Source organism: Lagopus muta, chromosome 1, assembly GCF_023343835.1.
Source record: "Lagopus muta isolate bLagMut1 chromosome 1, bLagMut1 primary, whole genome shotgun sequence".
In the NCBI taxonomy this organism is placed as follows: domain Eukaryota; kingdom Metazoa; phylum Chordata; class Aves; order Galliformes; family Phasianidae; genus Lagopus; species Lagopus muta.
Genome location: NC_064433.1, coordinates 30163098 through 30178062, shown reverse-complemented (window position 1 = coordinate 30178062; position 14965 = coordinate 30163098). Strand labels below are relative to the sequence as shown.

Here is a 14965-nt window from a genome sequence, read left to right as displayed (position 1 = left end):
ATATGACAGTCTTCCTCTGCAAGCTACTCGGATAGCTGGTAGCAGCAGTAGCAGGCTGTCATTCCTTGAACACTATTTAGTTGATGATGATGAGAGAAAGGCACAGATTGTTTCAGTTACTTGTAAATAGGCAATAGTTGACATGTCAATATCTTGGACAGGGCTGATTGAGAACCAGCTCTAGATGTCATTACTTTATGCCACCATTGCAGCAATTTCTTGAATGTATTCCCATATGTGAAAACCATGACTTAGGTGCTCAAAATTAATTAGTCCAGAAAGCAATTCTTGGCAATGTTTAACCTGTTTTTTTAATCTTCGTCCTTCTTTAACACTGATCCACTTGTAAAGGTAGCCTGAATAGATACAACAACCTATGGACACTTAAATCCAATGACAATGACTTCTGCCGTTACAGTAATGAAACGCAGAGCAGACTTTGTTTGTTTTGTTTGGAGTAACTCCAATAGCTTTATAATAGCTATATGATTTTATAGCTTTTTGAGTCCAGGCTTATATCGATACCCCTGTGCAACTGCAAACTGTACTAGTATCGCACTAGGGTAAAAAATGAAATTGGACTCATCAGCATGCCACATGGGCATCAGGTTGGCAAAGCATGTGCCATGGCACACCAGTGGCAGGGCTTGTTAGGGTCAGCTGGCCAGACCTTAAAGATAAATGGGATCTGATGCAGGAAATCTTCAGCTAGGGCCAAAAGCCTGATAGCTGTAAAAAACATTAGGTTTGTTGGGGAAATTCCCTGGATACAGGGAATAGAGACCTCCAGTTCTTTTTCCTTTTTTGACACCTCAGTCTCTGCTGCTTCCCAGCTTTCTCTGAGAAAAGCCCTGAACTCACATTGGCCAACTAATACCTGGGCGTGTCTGAATTTATAGAGTATGTATGTTTATATGTAGGGTGTATTCATGTATTTATCCTTGTACAAGCACACAAAAATCCTGTACACGCAGACACAAAACCACATACAGAAATGAAGTGCATGTGTGTCTATCGGTTTATAGTGAATATATATTTGTAACTGATCTAGTGACTTGTCACTTTTAGTTGTGTTCAGTGACTGTGTCAACTTGCATCCTTACACCTGAGCCAAAGACTTCAGGTATCTTTAGGGAAGCAGAGATATAGCATAGTCAGACAAAGGAAGTGGCTGTGCTGCAAATGCAGTGGCTGCCATTCTGTTGGAATCCGTTGTTGAAGATCTACACAAGAAAAAACTATTGGTAGCCATAGTTAAAGTAAAGAAGTACCCACCCATTCTGGAGCATGAAGGTTTTGCTGATCTGGCACGGTTCCATAAGTGGGAATAATCACTTGGTTCAATTCCAAGACTGAAAATAAAACAAACAAACAAAAAGATAAAATACTTTAGCATTTTGTGTATTATTATTTTTTTCCTCTTCATTTTTTTTTAAATTAATGGTTTCTGGATGAGCCATGCACTTGGTTGTTTCTCAGAAGAATGTTTGTCTCTCACACTTCAGTAGTAACCAACAGGTGGCAAGAGAACAAAACGGATTTCACTAGGATGACATGTTAACGCTTGGAGATCCTACCAACCAAGCAACAGTGATGCAAAGCCTACTTTATTAACATGGGAAATGCTGAATCACAGCCTGAACCTCTGATTGATCACCTGAGGCGAGCAATGAGTCAACCATGGGAGCACAGGTGAAGGCAATTCACCTGTGCTTCTGGAAGGGGTGGAGCCTGGCTGCACCTCTCCTAGAGTCATTTAAGAGCTGGCTATGAGTGGGAAAGGGTCTCTTCTGAAGCTCCCTCCTCTGGAGTTTTGCAGTGAGCCCAGGGCGCAGGTAAGTATTCTGTCTATTCTCTTTTTGTTATTATAACCTGGTTAGCCAAACTCTTTGGTTTATTTCATAATTACAACTCTTTATACTCATTGGTTATACATATGTGTTACACATATGTTATTTAGTTCTTCAGAAAGCTTTTGTCTATGGTCTTGCTATAGTTAGGAGTATCTTTACATGACTAAAGGAATCAGAACTGGCTCCACCTGAAGAAATAACCACAGCTCATGATCGTTGTACTTAGGTGATTGTTGTACTTAGGCAATCTCAATTAACAGCACCAGACTATTTTTCTGAAATCCTGAAATGAATATGATACAGAGAGTGAATGTTACAGCATCACTACATAACAGGAATGATTTTCACATAAACTAATATCACACCTGTGGGTTCGCTGTGTACTGATGTCCTGATGAGTTCTCACCTGTTTCCCCAGTAACAACTGTTAGAAGAAAAAAACATGTGCAAACTATCTTGTCTTGAAAATACAGCAAAATTTAGAAATGATCCTGTGAAGTATGCTACTTTGTGATACCGTTATCAAGCACACTGGGGAAGCTGACCACTGGATAATCCAGTGAATAACCCACAAATTCATCCTGAAAAAGCTCTCAGAAATAAATTACAAGGAGGTCTACAATATTTTTGTTTTAGTTTGAGTATTTTGGGGGTGTCTTAGGAAGAACTCAGCTAACATCCTGAAGCTGAAGATAAAAGAAAGCACTGGTAGAGAAGGCTGCTTTCTGCCTTAATATAATGAAGCATTTTAGCGAAGACTGCCTTACATTGATATCATATATGTAAATGGTACCATGATGATAGTAATACCTGGAAAGTAAAACCTCCACTTATCAAGAACAGTCCAAAACTCTAAAACATAAATAAAAAATACTCTAAAAAAAATCAAATCTACACTATCTTTAGAAGGATTGAATGCTCATTGGATACAATGCTAGGACCAACAAAACTGATCTGTCTGAATTTTTTTTAAAAACTTCATTGACATGTATCCAAATTCTCTAGAACTTTTAGAAAGCTTTTTTTCATTCATGCTTACTTAAACCACCTGAAGATATGTCAAAACACTTAAAAATAGAGCACTGAGAGATTGTTGTCATTATTGAGCTCTACAAGTCAACAGAACTCTTATGGTTTTTAAGTGGCTAAATGTGGTTTAAACACAGTTTCCTACGGTTTGGTAGAAATATTGTTCCAGATGTTGCACTGTCAGTTTCCAGATCTCTGTTGTGGCACTAATGTATACCCTAAGGTAGAGACCCATGACTTTTTTTTCCATCAATATAGCTTCAGAAACCTCTGAATCATAACCTCAAGGCAGGTCCAGGTGAATATTCAAAGACTGGGAGCTCTTAAAAGCGTTAACATCTTTATAAATGTTTGTCAGCTTCTAAAAAGCGAACAGGAAAATGTGGACTAGTGGACATGCTGAGGCTGCAACATGAGAACTCAGAAAACATGGGTGTATTTCAGCTGTAAAATTGCTGTAAATGCACATTACCATGACTTAATGAGTTCAACTCTTTCTAATGTGAGAAAGACAAATATGTACCCTTGATGTTGGTGTAAAGGGCATCACCCTATTTTCCTTTGGTATTGGCTTTCTGATGTGAAGATATGCAGATACAAAGTGCTTCAGAACCCACAGAAGAGGGGATGCTTCTTCTCATATATAATGGGCATGGTGAAAGAGCAAGATGAGCATGCTGTTCTGAGATGCAGGCATGTGTTCTGAAACCCAGTGTTATTACACAAGGCAAACAGATGCGGACACTGGTATATCCAGATATGAAGATTTATGGCAGCCACTGAACTACAGTGACAAGAACTGTGCATTGAAAAGCCCTATTTCTGACATCTATATGGTGTATAACCACACATCCTTCAAAAGCACTGTCTAAGAATCCCTTCAGCCAGAGGTGAAAAGAAGAAGGAAATATAGCATTCACAGTAGGAAGAATAACTCCAGACTTCCAAAATCCTGATGGATCTGGGCCTGGCCAGGAATATCCTTTTGAGAAATTTATACATGAATACAATTTACTTCTGCCTCATTATCTGTGGCCAGTAATATCATGCACGCTTCATCATTTTACCAATATTTACCATATGAACACACATTTACTTGAAACATCATCCAGTAAATTCCTAGGCCATTGGTACAGTAAAGGGAGTCCAGCAAAAGGAACCTGCCACTCTCACTTCCTCTGGGACATTAACCCAGAACTTTTCCCAGATTAAACGCAGGTTAATGTCTGTGTGGATCAAAGAATGCAGCACCTTGACACTACATGACTGTGTGCTTATGTCAGATATGTTCTGATGGTGTTCTGTTGTGTCAGCGATGTCAATTTAGACACTTGTGCTTTTGGCTGGAAGAGATGATTCCAGTCTCTCAGACTGAAGTGGTACCTGCAGAACCTCAGCTTTGCCAGAAAGAGCTGCGTCCATACAAAGTGCTTCTGTTCTACCTCCCAAATAACTTCATTTATTTCTTCTACCTTTCCTCTTATAAACCAGTTTGAAGACGACATGGGGGGGGGGATGGGGAACCACCAAGAAAGTCTGGGACTTTCTAGCTGTGAGAACAGAAGAACAGACTGCCTGGGGAGGCTGCTGAGGTCATGTGAGGTCTACAACATCAGAGATTCTTCATCACAGATTAATTAAATATGCTGGAACAATCTAAGCCGAGTTGAATCTGGCATGCATCTTAGGAGGATGGCCTGGATCAGCTTTTTAGGTCCTTTCCAGACCCCATGGTGTTTTCATAGTCATGGTCAACAAAGACAACTCTGAGGTTTTATATTAAAATAGTATTTCTGCTGATCTTTTCCTTCTTCAGAAGCACTGTCACCTCTGTTAATGTTTGGGTCAAAGCACATCAAGTGCAGTTGCTTATGAAATACTTTCACGTAGTCAAGTAAACCACAGTTGGCTAACATTTGTGACTGGATTGAATAAAGATCCTAAAATTCTTTGAGAGGCAAAGTAAAAAGTCTCATTAATTAGTTAATTGATTTTTTTTGACTGTGAATTGTTCAGGAAGTTCAGTGACCTTCCTGTTTAATGATTTAATTTCAAAAGCTTTTACAAGCATTACTACTAGCAATTTCTACCCATTGCTCTGGCAGAGGTAAGAGTCTATGCCATACTGATAGGCATGGAAGCTGCTCTCTCTTTGAACTAAAGAAGAATTAAACCTTTCCTTAGAGTCTGAATAGTCAAGTAATAGGAGCAACCCAAGGTGCAGGCAATGAGGATGAAAGTTTTACAGAATTATAAATTAAGAGGCATGAAAATGGGGAAAAAGCAATATCCAGAGGGAAAAGAAAGATACTGTCAGAAAAACAAAAACAAAAAATCCCGAAGCACAACAATGACAAGAAAACTGCAATGATATTGGATAAGCTGGTGTTTGATAAGACTGCTGGGCTTAGCTTTGTAAGCAAAGACATTAACAAACATGCCTAAAGCTGCCAAACTGTCAAAAAAAAAAATAAAATTAAAATTGGCTATCATAGATTACTTCTTTAATGAAAATAATCCAAGGTGGGAAAGGGGCAACAACAGCTTTTAGGCTTGCAAATCACCTATATAAGCCAAACTAATAGGAGAGGGCTGTTAAAAGAAGCCAGAGTGATTTTACAGCACCAAAGTCATAGCACTTGTTGCTTCACTTCCTTTAACAAACCTGTGCAATGTTGCAAAATACAAGATCTTAGCCTTGGCACTGAATATGGTGCCTCATAAGCAACCACACCTGCAAAGCCAGGGAGCGATGTCAGATTGCTAGAGCTGCGCAGTGCAGCTCCTCAGGAGCTGAGGCACACTGTGGTGATGCTTCATCTCAGCACCCTGTAGTTGTGTTAGCAGAAAAGTGCTTTTGCGGTCCTATCACAGGTAGGAATCTGAGAGGCAGCCAGCAGGAAACCCCACCTCACAGATTCTGTCTCAGAAGCTATGGGAAAGTATGAAGGGTATGAAGATGAAGTATGACTGGATATGAACTGAGCTCTGAAGTGAATGAAAACTACATTCATACATTACATACATTACATGAAAAGTCCCTCTCTCTAATCAAGCCAAATTACTTTCACCTTATTTCTCTAGGAAGAAGAAACTATTTCTGCCTTGAATAAAACTAATGTTTTGGAGAGAATTATCTAAAAAAAATGGGTACTGATGTATCCAAGACAATACCATGCAAGGAAATGGCAGCCACTGTCTGTAACAGAATTGTGGAAATAATGAGAGGCAAGCAGGTGGTTGAGTCTAAAGAACCAGAAAAGTACCTGACTCCCAAATGGGGACTTAAGTCAAGCCACCACCCTTCAGGGGACCTGATGTAGTTGTCAGCTTTCTTAAGGAGAACATCCAGCTGTCTCTTGGTCCTGACATTATAAAATGGTGATATTGAAGTAGAACGTTCTGCCCTAGATTTTGAGGGGAGAAAGGGAAGAAAGGGGGAGACAAATTTATGCCATGCTGTTTTAAATGCCCTGGAAGATCAGAAAGAGGAGAATTAACACCACTACCAAGGATTTTCCCCTCTGAAGAAAGATTTTGCTTTTCCAAATGTTAACATTTACTCAGATAGTGAAGGTATCATTCTGTGACATGACTATGAGCTCCTAGGCTATGGACAAAACAAGGTCTGATTTGTGTTGTTTAGACAAGACAAAAACCTGCCTTCCCTCCTCTTTATATCAGATTTTATCTCTCTCCCCACATAAATTAATCTAATAGTTATTAAAAAAAAAGCCTCTCAGAACTGATCACAACCTGCATAAACTGTTTTTGCAGTTAAGTGTAAAATATTGAAGCCATATACAATACTTGCTGAAACTTTATGAGAAGTAAAACCATTGTATGAATGGAATTATTCTGGAAGGAAACTGTTCAACTGTTAGACTTTTTTGAGAGCCATAATCTCTCTTCCTAGTGCAAAGTACTTTATGTTGTATATTATTTTGTATGTTCAGTTCAATGAATAGGAGTTTTTTCAGATCTAAAAAACTGTAGGAGTTGAAAAAAGCAGAAATATGCCTCTTCCTTGAATCAAAGAAAGAAAGGGACAATGAGATCTCGAGTTCTAAAGCAGAATTAATCAAGGCAAATAGCTGCTTTGAGCTACTTGTTTAGAAGTCAGTTTTAAACATTAACTATTTTTGATGGTGTTGATCCTTAATGGCAGCCTACGTATATAGTTTAATCACCTAGACAATTTTAAACAAAAAATCTCCCAATCATCAAGTCCTCCAGAGCTAATCTCGTTTCCTTCATCACACAGCTTAACTGGGTAAGCATAAATAATAAACAAAATTATTTCTTAGGTTACCAAAATGTAGACCTGATCTTTGCATGATACTCCTTGCCAGGAGGAGACCTTACTGCCAGGATCTTGTTGATGGTCAGAGCTGTGCCTGGGTTAAAGTGACTGCTGCAGATGGGCTGTTCTCTGGGACACGGCCTTTCCTCCTCATGCACAAGGGCAGAGCTGTCATCACAGATTATAAATGGTTTCACTTCATTCCACTCTTGGCTTACAGTCATTAGTACCTATTCTTTAAACTTCAGTTATTTCACTGGAATACGCTGAAATCAGTTTTACTTCATATCTGTAGGCCTTATTTGAAGAAAACATGCTACTGAACTCATGTTCTTCACTTTAGAAAAAGGTATGCTTTTAAAGTAAAACTGAATTATCTTTATTACAAACTGTACTTAATAATCTATTGTTTAGAGACGATAAGAGATCTACACAGCTGCCTTCAGTGTGAAATTCTTGCTCTCCTCCTATGGTTGCCTACGGAAAACTCATGACAATTAGTAACACCAAAATGGCTTTTCAAGCTGTCACTAAATTACATTTTTGTGCAGTCACACAGAGCAGATCTGCAGGTACTGTCAAAGTGAAATCTATTCTATGCTGCATAGTAAGAAAAACATTGATTTTAATTTCTGACATACAAGCATGTCCAATATGAACCCACACCCACGCTGCTGTGCTACAAAGGAAGTGAAATGGCTGTCTTGGAAGACAACTCTTTCTTGTTTGAGAGACTATTCTTCCCATTAAGTTATCTTCCCTTACAGCTGTGCAAACAAAGCATTAGGAACATGTGGTATAACTTTCAAAAATAAATACTCTTCCACGAGTAGTCCTAAACAGAGAGCATGTTCACTTGCTAATAGGAAGAGAATTGCAAATGGAACAGCCTGCTTCCTGAAACTGCTAGCACACAGCTGAGGTATCTCACCAAAAATCTGTGTAATTAGGAAGCACTTACAGAATCAGAAATTGGACTCTGGGGAAATGATTTTGCTGATAGCAGTGCCTAAACATCTAGGAGGCACCTAGTTGGAAAATTTAGGGGCTCAGTAACCAAATTTTAAAGCAGCTCATGTGTGTTCAGAGCTCAAAGGAACAAAAGGATTCCACCAAAAGTGGAACGCTTGCCCGAAACCTGTGACAAAAAATCCTAATTATTTCCACGAGACCTGGATGGGCCCCAGCTTCAGTTTAGAAAGCAGACACTTGGGCTGAAGTCTCTTTAGTTACGATTCTTTGAGTCCAGAGGAATCCACTGAGATGCAAACGCTGGCGCCTGGTCCTCAGTGCTGCAGCACACAGCAGAGCCCGGCGGGCTGCGCGTTCCTCTGTCGCCTGCACAGCAGACAGCAGCTGACTGTAAATCAGTGCCCAAGTGTTGCTCGTAAGAATATTCTAAATGCTTTTGTCTGAGGCTGAGCAATTTCCATTCATTCACTCTCAGCTGAAATGTCTGTCGGTAAGAATTATTTTGGCTTTCATCTATCTGTATAGATGAAGAAATTCTTTGTGCTTTTAGAATGCGCTAACACATCTCGCCTGCTGTAATTTTAAACATTTGCTATACGTTCTCTGTGTACTGGATGTAGATGTCACACAGCAAGCCAACACTGTCACAGTATAAAGTAATGGTCAGATGGCTGCAGAGTGATAATCTTTTCAGGAATTACTCCCAGGTTGGAACATGGGCTTGGATCATCTTTTCTTCTCCACTTCTTTCTTCTGTTAACTTAAGTATGTTAAAATGATGCAATAAATTATTCTTCTTATTTTTTTTTCTTCCAGTTAGCAGCTGCTTTAATGAGATAGGGAATTGGGTAGGAAGCTATTGTCATGTTGACTGTCAACTAAGCTCATTTCATGCTGGATTCCTGCTATGTCATGTTCCATACCAAGACACCCATACACACAAACTTTATTTCCTTATTTTCTTAACAACAGTGTGAACGCTGTGACTCTAGCTGTCAAAACTGCAAACTCTTCCAGTCTCCAGGGTTAAGAAAAACGACAACCTCAGCTCCATTAGGAACACAGCACACAAGGGATCACCGGGTCACCGAATGCACCAGCACCACCTTACAGACATCTCTGGTTTTCAGTTGCATTTGTAAGTTCTGAGAGAATTTTTTCTTTACTTGGAAAAACCTCTTAAAGGCTGAAAAAGTGAATGGAGTCCAGTTGGTGGACAGTGAGATCTGCTAATTCAAACAGTGCAAAGTGTATTAGGAGAGATCTGCAGTAGGTGCTGGCATTTAAAGCTACAGATAAATTCCTGGTGAGAGATTCAAGAGTGCCCACATGCAATGGCAGGCTTTATGCCTTATTACATTAATCACATACAAAACACAACGCGTGGCTCTCGGAGAGCAGAATCAATCAATCAATTTCATTAATTAATCTTTTGATTTAATTAGCCACTGTTAATATTTCTCTTGCTTAATAAGCTACTTCAAATGCAATGTGTTTTGCAGATGCAAATGTAACATGTTTTGCAGATGCACCTTCTTTTTATGTACACAGCATATTTAGGACAATGAATAAACATGTTTCAGTGTTGCTTTTCCCCATGGTTTATTAACTCGCCTTGTCAACAAAACATATCTTAATGAATATTGTGAGTAAACAGTAATTATCTGACAGATAAGGAAAAAGTCATTTAACACAAATTAGAAAACAAAGTGTGCACTAAACTATATACCTGCTGAAATGAATATTGGCTTTGGTATTAAAAAATGGATGTAAGTGCCTAAAACAGGATTTGGGAAAAACCAGGCTTCCCATTTCATGTCTGTTTCTTACTAAGTAAAAGGTACATTCTACCACTTGATCTATCACAGTAGGTGGATTTTAAATTTAAATTTTAAAGCAAAGGATTTTTTTTCTTTTTTTTTTGTTTTGCTCTAAATTCTGAATTATTCTTTTTTCTTTAAGACCATACCTCTCTTTAGTATGCAAGATGGGGCTGCAATGAGGATGAGTCCAGGTTTGGTCAAGGAGGAAGACTAGTCTGTTGAAATCATCAGATAATTTTTGCAAAAGTTGAAAGGGGTTTACAGACTGTAGGAAGGCAGAAAGATTATCAGATTGACAAAGAATCTGAGTGCATTCTATGCCCTGGCTTCAGCATGCTGAGCAAGCTACTGGAGCCAAAGTTTGTCTAGCTTTACCCAGCAAAATGTTCAAGCTAACTGGCCAGGCTGCTACAACGCCCCAGCACCTTTACCAAGCACCTTTACAGCAGAGCTGAGCATTTGTGCCTAAGTACACTGGAGGTATGGAGCAGGAATACTTGGAATAGTAACCCTGAGAAATGCTGCTTCATAAAAATCAGTGATTTAACAAATGATTAACAGCTTCGTCTGAAAAAGCATACACAGCCATCAAACAACTTTGTATGCTCAGCAGCCATAGACACAGAATGATGATGCTATTAGGTTGTACAGAAATGCCTGCTTGAGAATGAATTCTTTTCTTTGGACCTCCACAGATGTGTTTTAGAGAGGCCTGCTGATGGTACAAGCATTCCAGTCCAGTACCTCCTTCATAAATCCAGTTAAACAATGCATAGCATTCCTCAATTCTTATCACTTAAGTTGCCTGCATTCTTATCACAGGAGTCTGGATTGCTAAACTCCAGCCCTGCCTAAATGGGAAGTTAGGCAACCTGACACTCACACACACCCCTTTTCAAAATAGTGCTCAGACACAGACAGAGCGTCATAGAAACACAGAGGAAGAGATGAATAAAAATGTATGCTATGTAAGGCCGGAATAATGTGAATTAAATAAGGCTCAGAGGCATGCTCCTAATGAGGAAGATAAAAAGAAATCTTTGCTTATTACTGCTTTACTGAATGAGGCAGTGGACTTAAGAGGAAAAAAAGAACAGCATGATTGTGCAATTAAAAAGTGTAACATGCATGCAAGCAAATGGATGGAAAATGGAAGTTGCCTGGGCAACGTTCATTCTGACGTTGCCCAACTTGTAAGTGCTTGAGTTTGCAACCATAATGTTAACATTTTTTAGACATAATACATAATTAGCCACAGCCAATTATTCCATGGCTCCTGTTGGTAACTGGTAACATTTACATTTAAATTTGAGGAAAGATTACTGCTGGCTATACTGTATTATTTAATTATACAGTCAGTTTAGAAATGAAATTATATCTGAAGCAGTTGAGAGATTCCTTGAGCAGAAGTGATGGAAAAATTATTATTGCAAATTGGCATGAGGAAACTGCTGAGTGACTAGAATTTCACCTAATCAGTCAATTTGATTAGTGGTCCTCGTGTAGGAGCACTCTGCAACTGCTGATGAGTAATTTCAAAGTGTACTGTTAGAAGAGTAATCATAACAACTATGGACACTTTTCCTTAGCGACTCATATATCAAATTTATTGAGTTTTAAAAGTCAGTTCAGAATAATGTAATTAATGTGAATTCAGTGCCATAATGGAAAAACAAAACAGTGTGTGTTTAAGCTTATTGCAATCACTATCAGTACAAAATTTGGATTCTGCTGACAATTCTGTGCATGATGCCCACCAGCTACAGCCAGGTGAGTGCTGACAGCTCTGTGCTGAACAGCTGCAGCTTCCAAGACATAGAGGTTTATAAATTACTTTCTGAGAAAGGGGGCATTAACAGGAAGGATACCTGATGGTGGCATAACCTTAAAAGGCTCGTAACATCATTAGCCCTCATTGGGACTGTTTGTGAACCTGATCAGTGTTCTCTACATAAAAAGATTCCCTTCTTATGTATTCCACTTGCCGGTGGTTGTTCAGCTGCAGGTCTTAGCCTGAGACTATTCATATTCTTGTACTGCATTTTGGCTATAAGGCTGTCCACCAGCTTTGCTCAAGGCCAGTGCTTTTTAAGAAACAATAAGTATGTGCAACCAAAAGATATCAAGAGTACAAAGGAACACAAGAAGGTACTTACTGATCGACATAAAGGTCCATCTAGCCCAGTCTCCTGTCCTCAAGACTGGCCAGAGGGTCTCTGCATCAAAACAGCCATGCTGTGTGCCAAAGTGTAAAATATGGATGCTGAGGTAGTCAAACTCCCAGAGGACATGATCAGAGAGAAGCAGTATCTTTTTATCTTAAATGATCTTGTGGCTTTTTAAACTCGTGTATTTCCCTCTGTACCTGTTAAACCTGCAACTGCTTCTTACGCTTGTTGGCAATGGGGAGAGTGAGGGCAAGTAACTTTTAATTCCTCCCCAGGTGGCACAGCAATGTTCTCACATATATTACCTACTGCTACACCCTCTGAAGCAGATGCCATAGATCCTCAAGGAAAAAGATCAGCAGTGCTTCCCAATGCTTGGCAAGCACTTTTTGAGGGCTTGATGTGCAATGATGTTATTCATGTATGGAGTATATACACCTTTTAAGAATCATAGAATCACCAAGGTTGGAACAGACCTCTAAAGTCATCCACTCCAACCATTCACCTGTCACCAGTATTTCCCACTAAACAATGTCTCTCAGTACAACATCTAAATATTTCTTGAACACCTCCAGGCACAGTGACTCCACTACCTCCCTGAGCAGCCCGTTCCAACTTTTCTCCTGGAGAAGTAATATTTCCTAATGTCCAACCTGAATCTCTCCTGGTGCAACTTGAGGTCATTCCCTCTAGTCCTATCTCTAGTTACATGGGAGAAGAGGCTGACTCCCACCTCACTACAACTTCCCTTCAGGGATCTGTAGAGATTTTACAGGTATAATAAATACATATAGTATGATCATTTCCTGGGTAGTGTTATATATCAGATTTCAGCATGGGCCATCATGAAAAGGTCTTTCAGAGCTGGAACTGTGGAGGCAGCTTTAGACCAAACAAAGTAAGCACGTGATATTATGTGATGTAAAATGCCTTTTGTATACTTTTTCTAACAATTGTTGCACCTTCCCAGAAGACCAGCCATCATAAAGTGATTAAATTCAATTTTAGTACTCATCAGGAAAGAAAGCAGATGAATTTAAAAGCACAAATTTCCTTTAGATTGGCAGGTAGCATAAAAACATGGAAAGTATGTATTTTGATAACTTATCTCAGGAGGAAGCAAAAAGAAGTCGCATTTTGCACTAATGACAATGATGAAAAACAAGTGCCTTTGAATCCTACATGCCATTCAGCTGTAATAAAGCCAAGAAGTAAAACTAACAAGGAGTATAAAGCCAAAGAGAAATTCTTTCATTTTCCTACTAGCTCACCTTTACCACTGTGTAATTTCACAAAATCTTAAAAAAAAATGAGGGGCAAGGAAGGGATGAAACCTTTGCTTTGCAATGCATGGAAAGGCATTTTACTTCAGTGTCTACAAAACGTGTGGTCTGGGAACCATAGACTTGCTCTTTTCATATGGCATTAGAGACTTTCATGAACCTACAACCAGTGCTGAGAGATCCAGCCATGCCTTTCTTAACAAATGCATTTCTACAGAGACTCTAATCCACTTATTTAGAACTGTGGAGGTTAGAGGATGAAAAAAAAAAAAAGCAAAAACAAAGCATCCTCCTACAGAGCTACCTTTCATTTACACTTAGGTTGGCTATGTACTGCAGTGTACCAGCAGGCTTCAAGTGAGTGTGGTGGTCTGTGAAGAGGTTGGTCATAAACCCTCTATAGTGCCTACACTGAGTTTTGTTTTAAGAAGAAACCACAGTGGTTTTACAGAAGATTGTACTTTTTGTGTGGAGAGAAATATAAATGAACTTTTTGAAGTGCATGAATGCAGCTCATAGACAAGCAGGCAGCGAGGCAGCAGGAAGTCATTCAGCCTGACCCCTACAACACAAGCCAGAGTATTGCATCTCCTATCTCTTGTGTCAACTTCAAATTCTGGCTGAAGGAGAATAAACTTCCCTGTTAGAGGAATTTAATGAATTGCAGTCTGATATCAAGAAGGAGATCTCTAGAAACTGACAGCAAATTAGGATCCAACAAATTAGCCCTCCTGCCTGTTTGGTGCAGGCTGGCACTTCGCAGGCTGGATGCTGGGAGCATCTCCTGTCACTTCTGACCTATGGCTGAGTGACATTTCTCTTTTGCTGGAGCTGCTCTTGTGGAGTCAAGCTTGGCACTCCAAAGGCCAAGAGAATCACTGATGCTAAGCTGCCATCAGATAAAGGTGAAAAAAATAGTGAAGGGGATGAAAGGGAACTGTGAGACTTCCTGAAAGGAAAAAGGATTTATCTGGAGTTATTTCTGTATGCAGGAAGTTGCTCAAGAAAATCTAATTGAGCAGAAGGGTCACTGGGTTTGTTCTGTGACGCCCAGTGACAGATATGGAAACACCTCTGATGGACACATTCTGTCCTTCTTGAAGGATAAACATCTATCTCTAAAACATTTAATTAAATTCTCCTCCATTCAGAGGAAATGAGTCCCCCCAGATCCACCAACCACAACTAAAACATGGAGTACCATTGTTTAGACAAATATTTATCCTTCCATCATGAATAGCTGTGGAAAAACTGAAAACAAAACCAAACCCCCACCACTCTGAACAGCAGTGGGGGCTGAGACTGCAGCATTTACATACTTAAATAACTTTATGGATGTTGACAGTGCCATTAAATTCAAAAGTGTTTTTCTCATGCTGTGTAACCGGCTACACAGGCGGACATGCAGGCATAGCAGCAGCCCACTGCTCCAGAACTTCTTGCTGCTTTGTAAGCGAACTGCAGGTAACCCTGTAAAAATCAGGATTCCTTCCATGGACCAAGCAAGTTAAATTTTGGCAATGTAGCAGCTGTC

General features: G+C 39.5%; 1 protein-coding gene across 2 annotated transcripts in view; it reads right to left on the bottom strand.

Annotated features, from left to right (window-relative positions):
- Nucleotides 1-14965, bottom strand: part of ANO6 (anoctamin 6) — a 70999-nt gene that overhangs the window by 43670 nt on the left and 12364 nt on the right. For both annotated transcript variants that reach the window (XM_048955420.1, XM_048955422.1), the window contains exon 2: nucleotides 1276-1352. In XM_048955420.1, the coding sequence (XP_048811377.1) occupies nucleotides 1276-1352 (77 nt within the window). The remainder of the gene's footprint in view (nucleotides 1-1275; nucleotides 1353-14965) is intronic.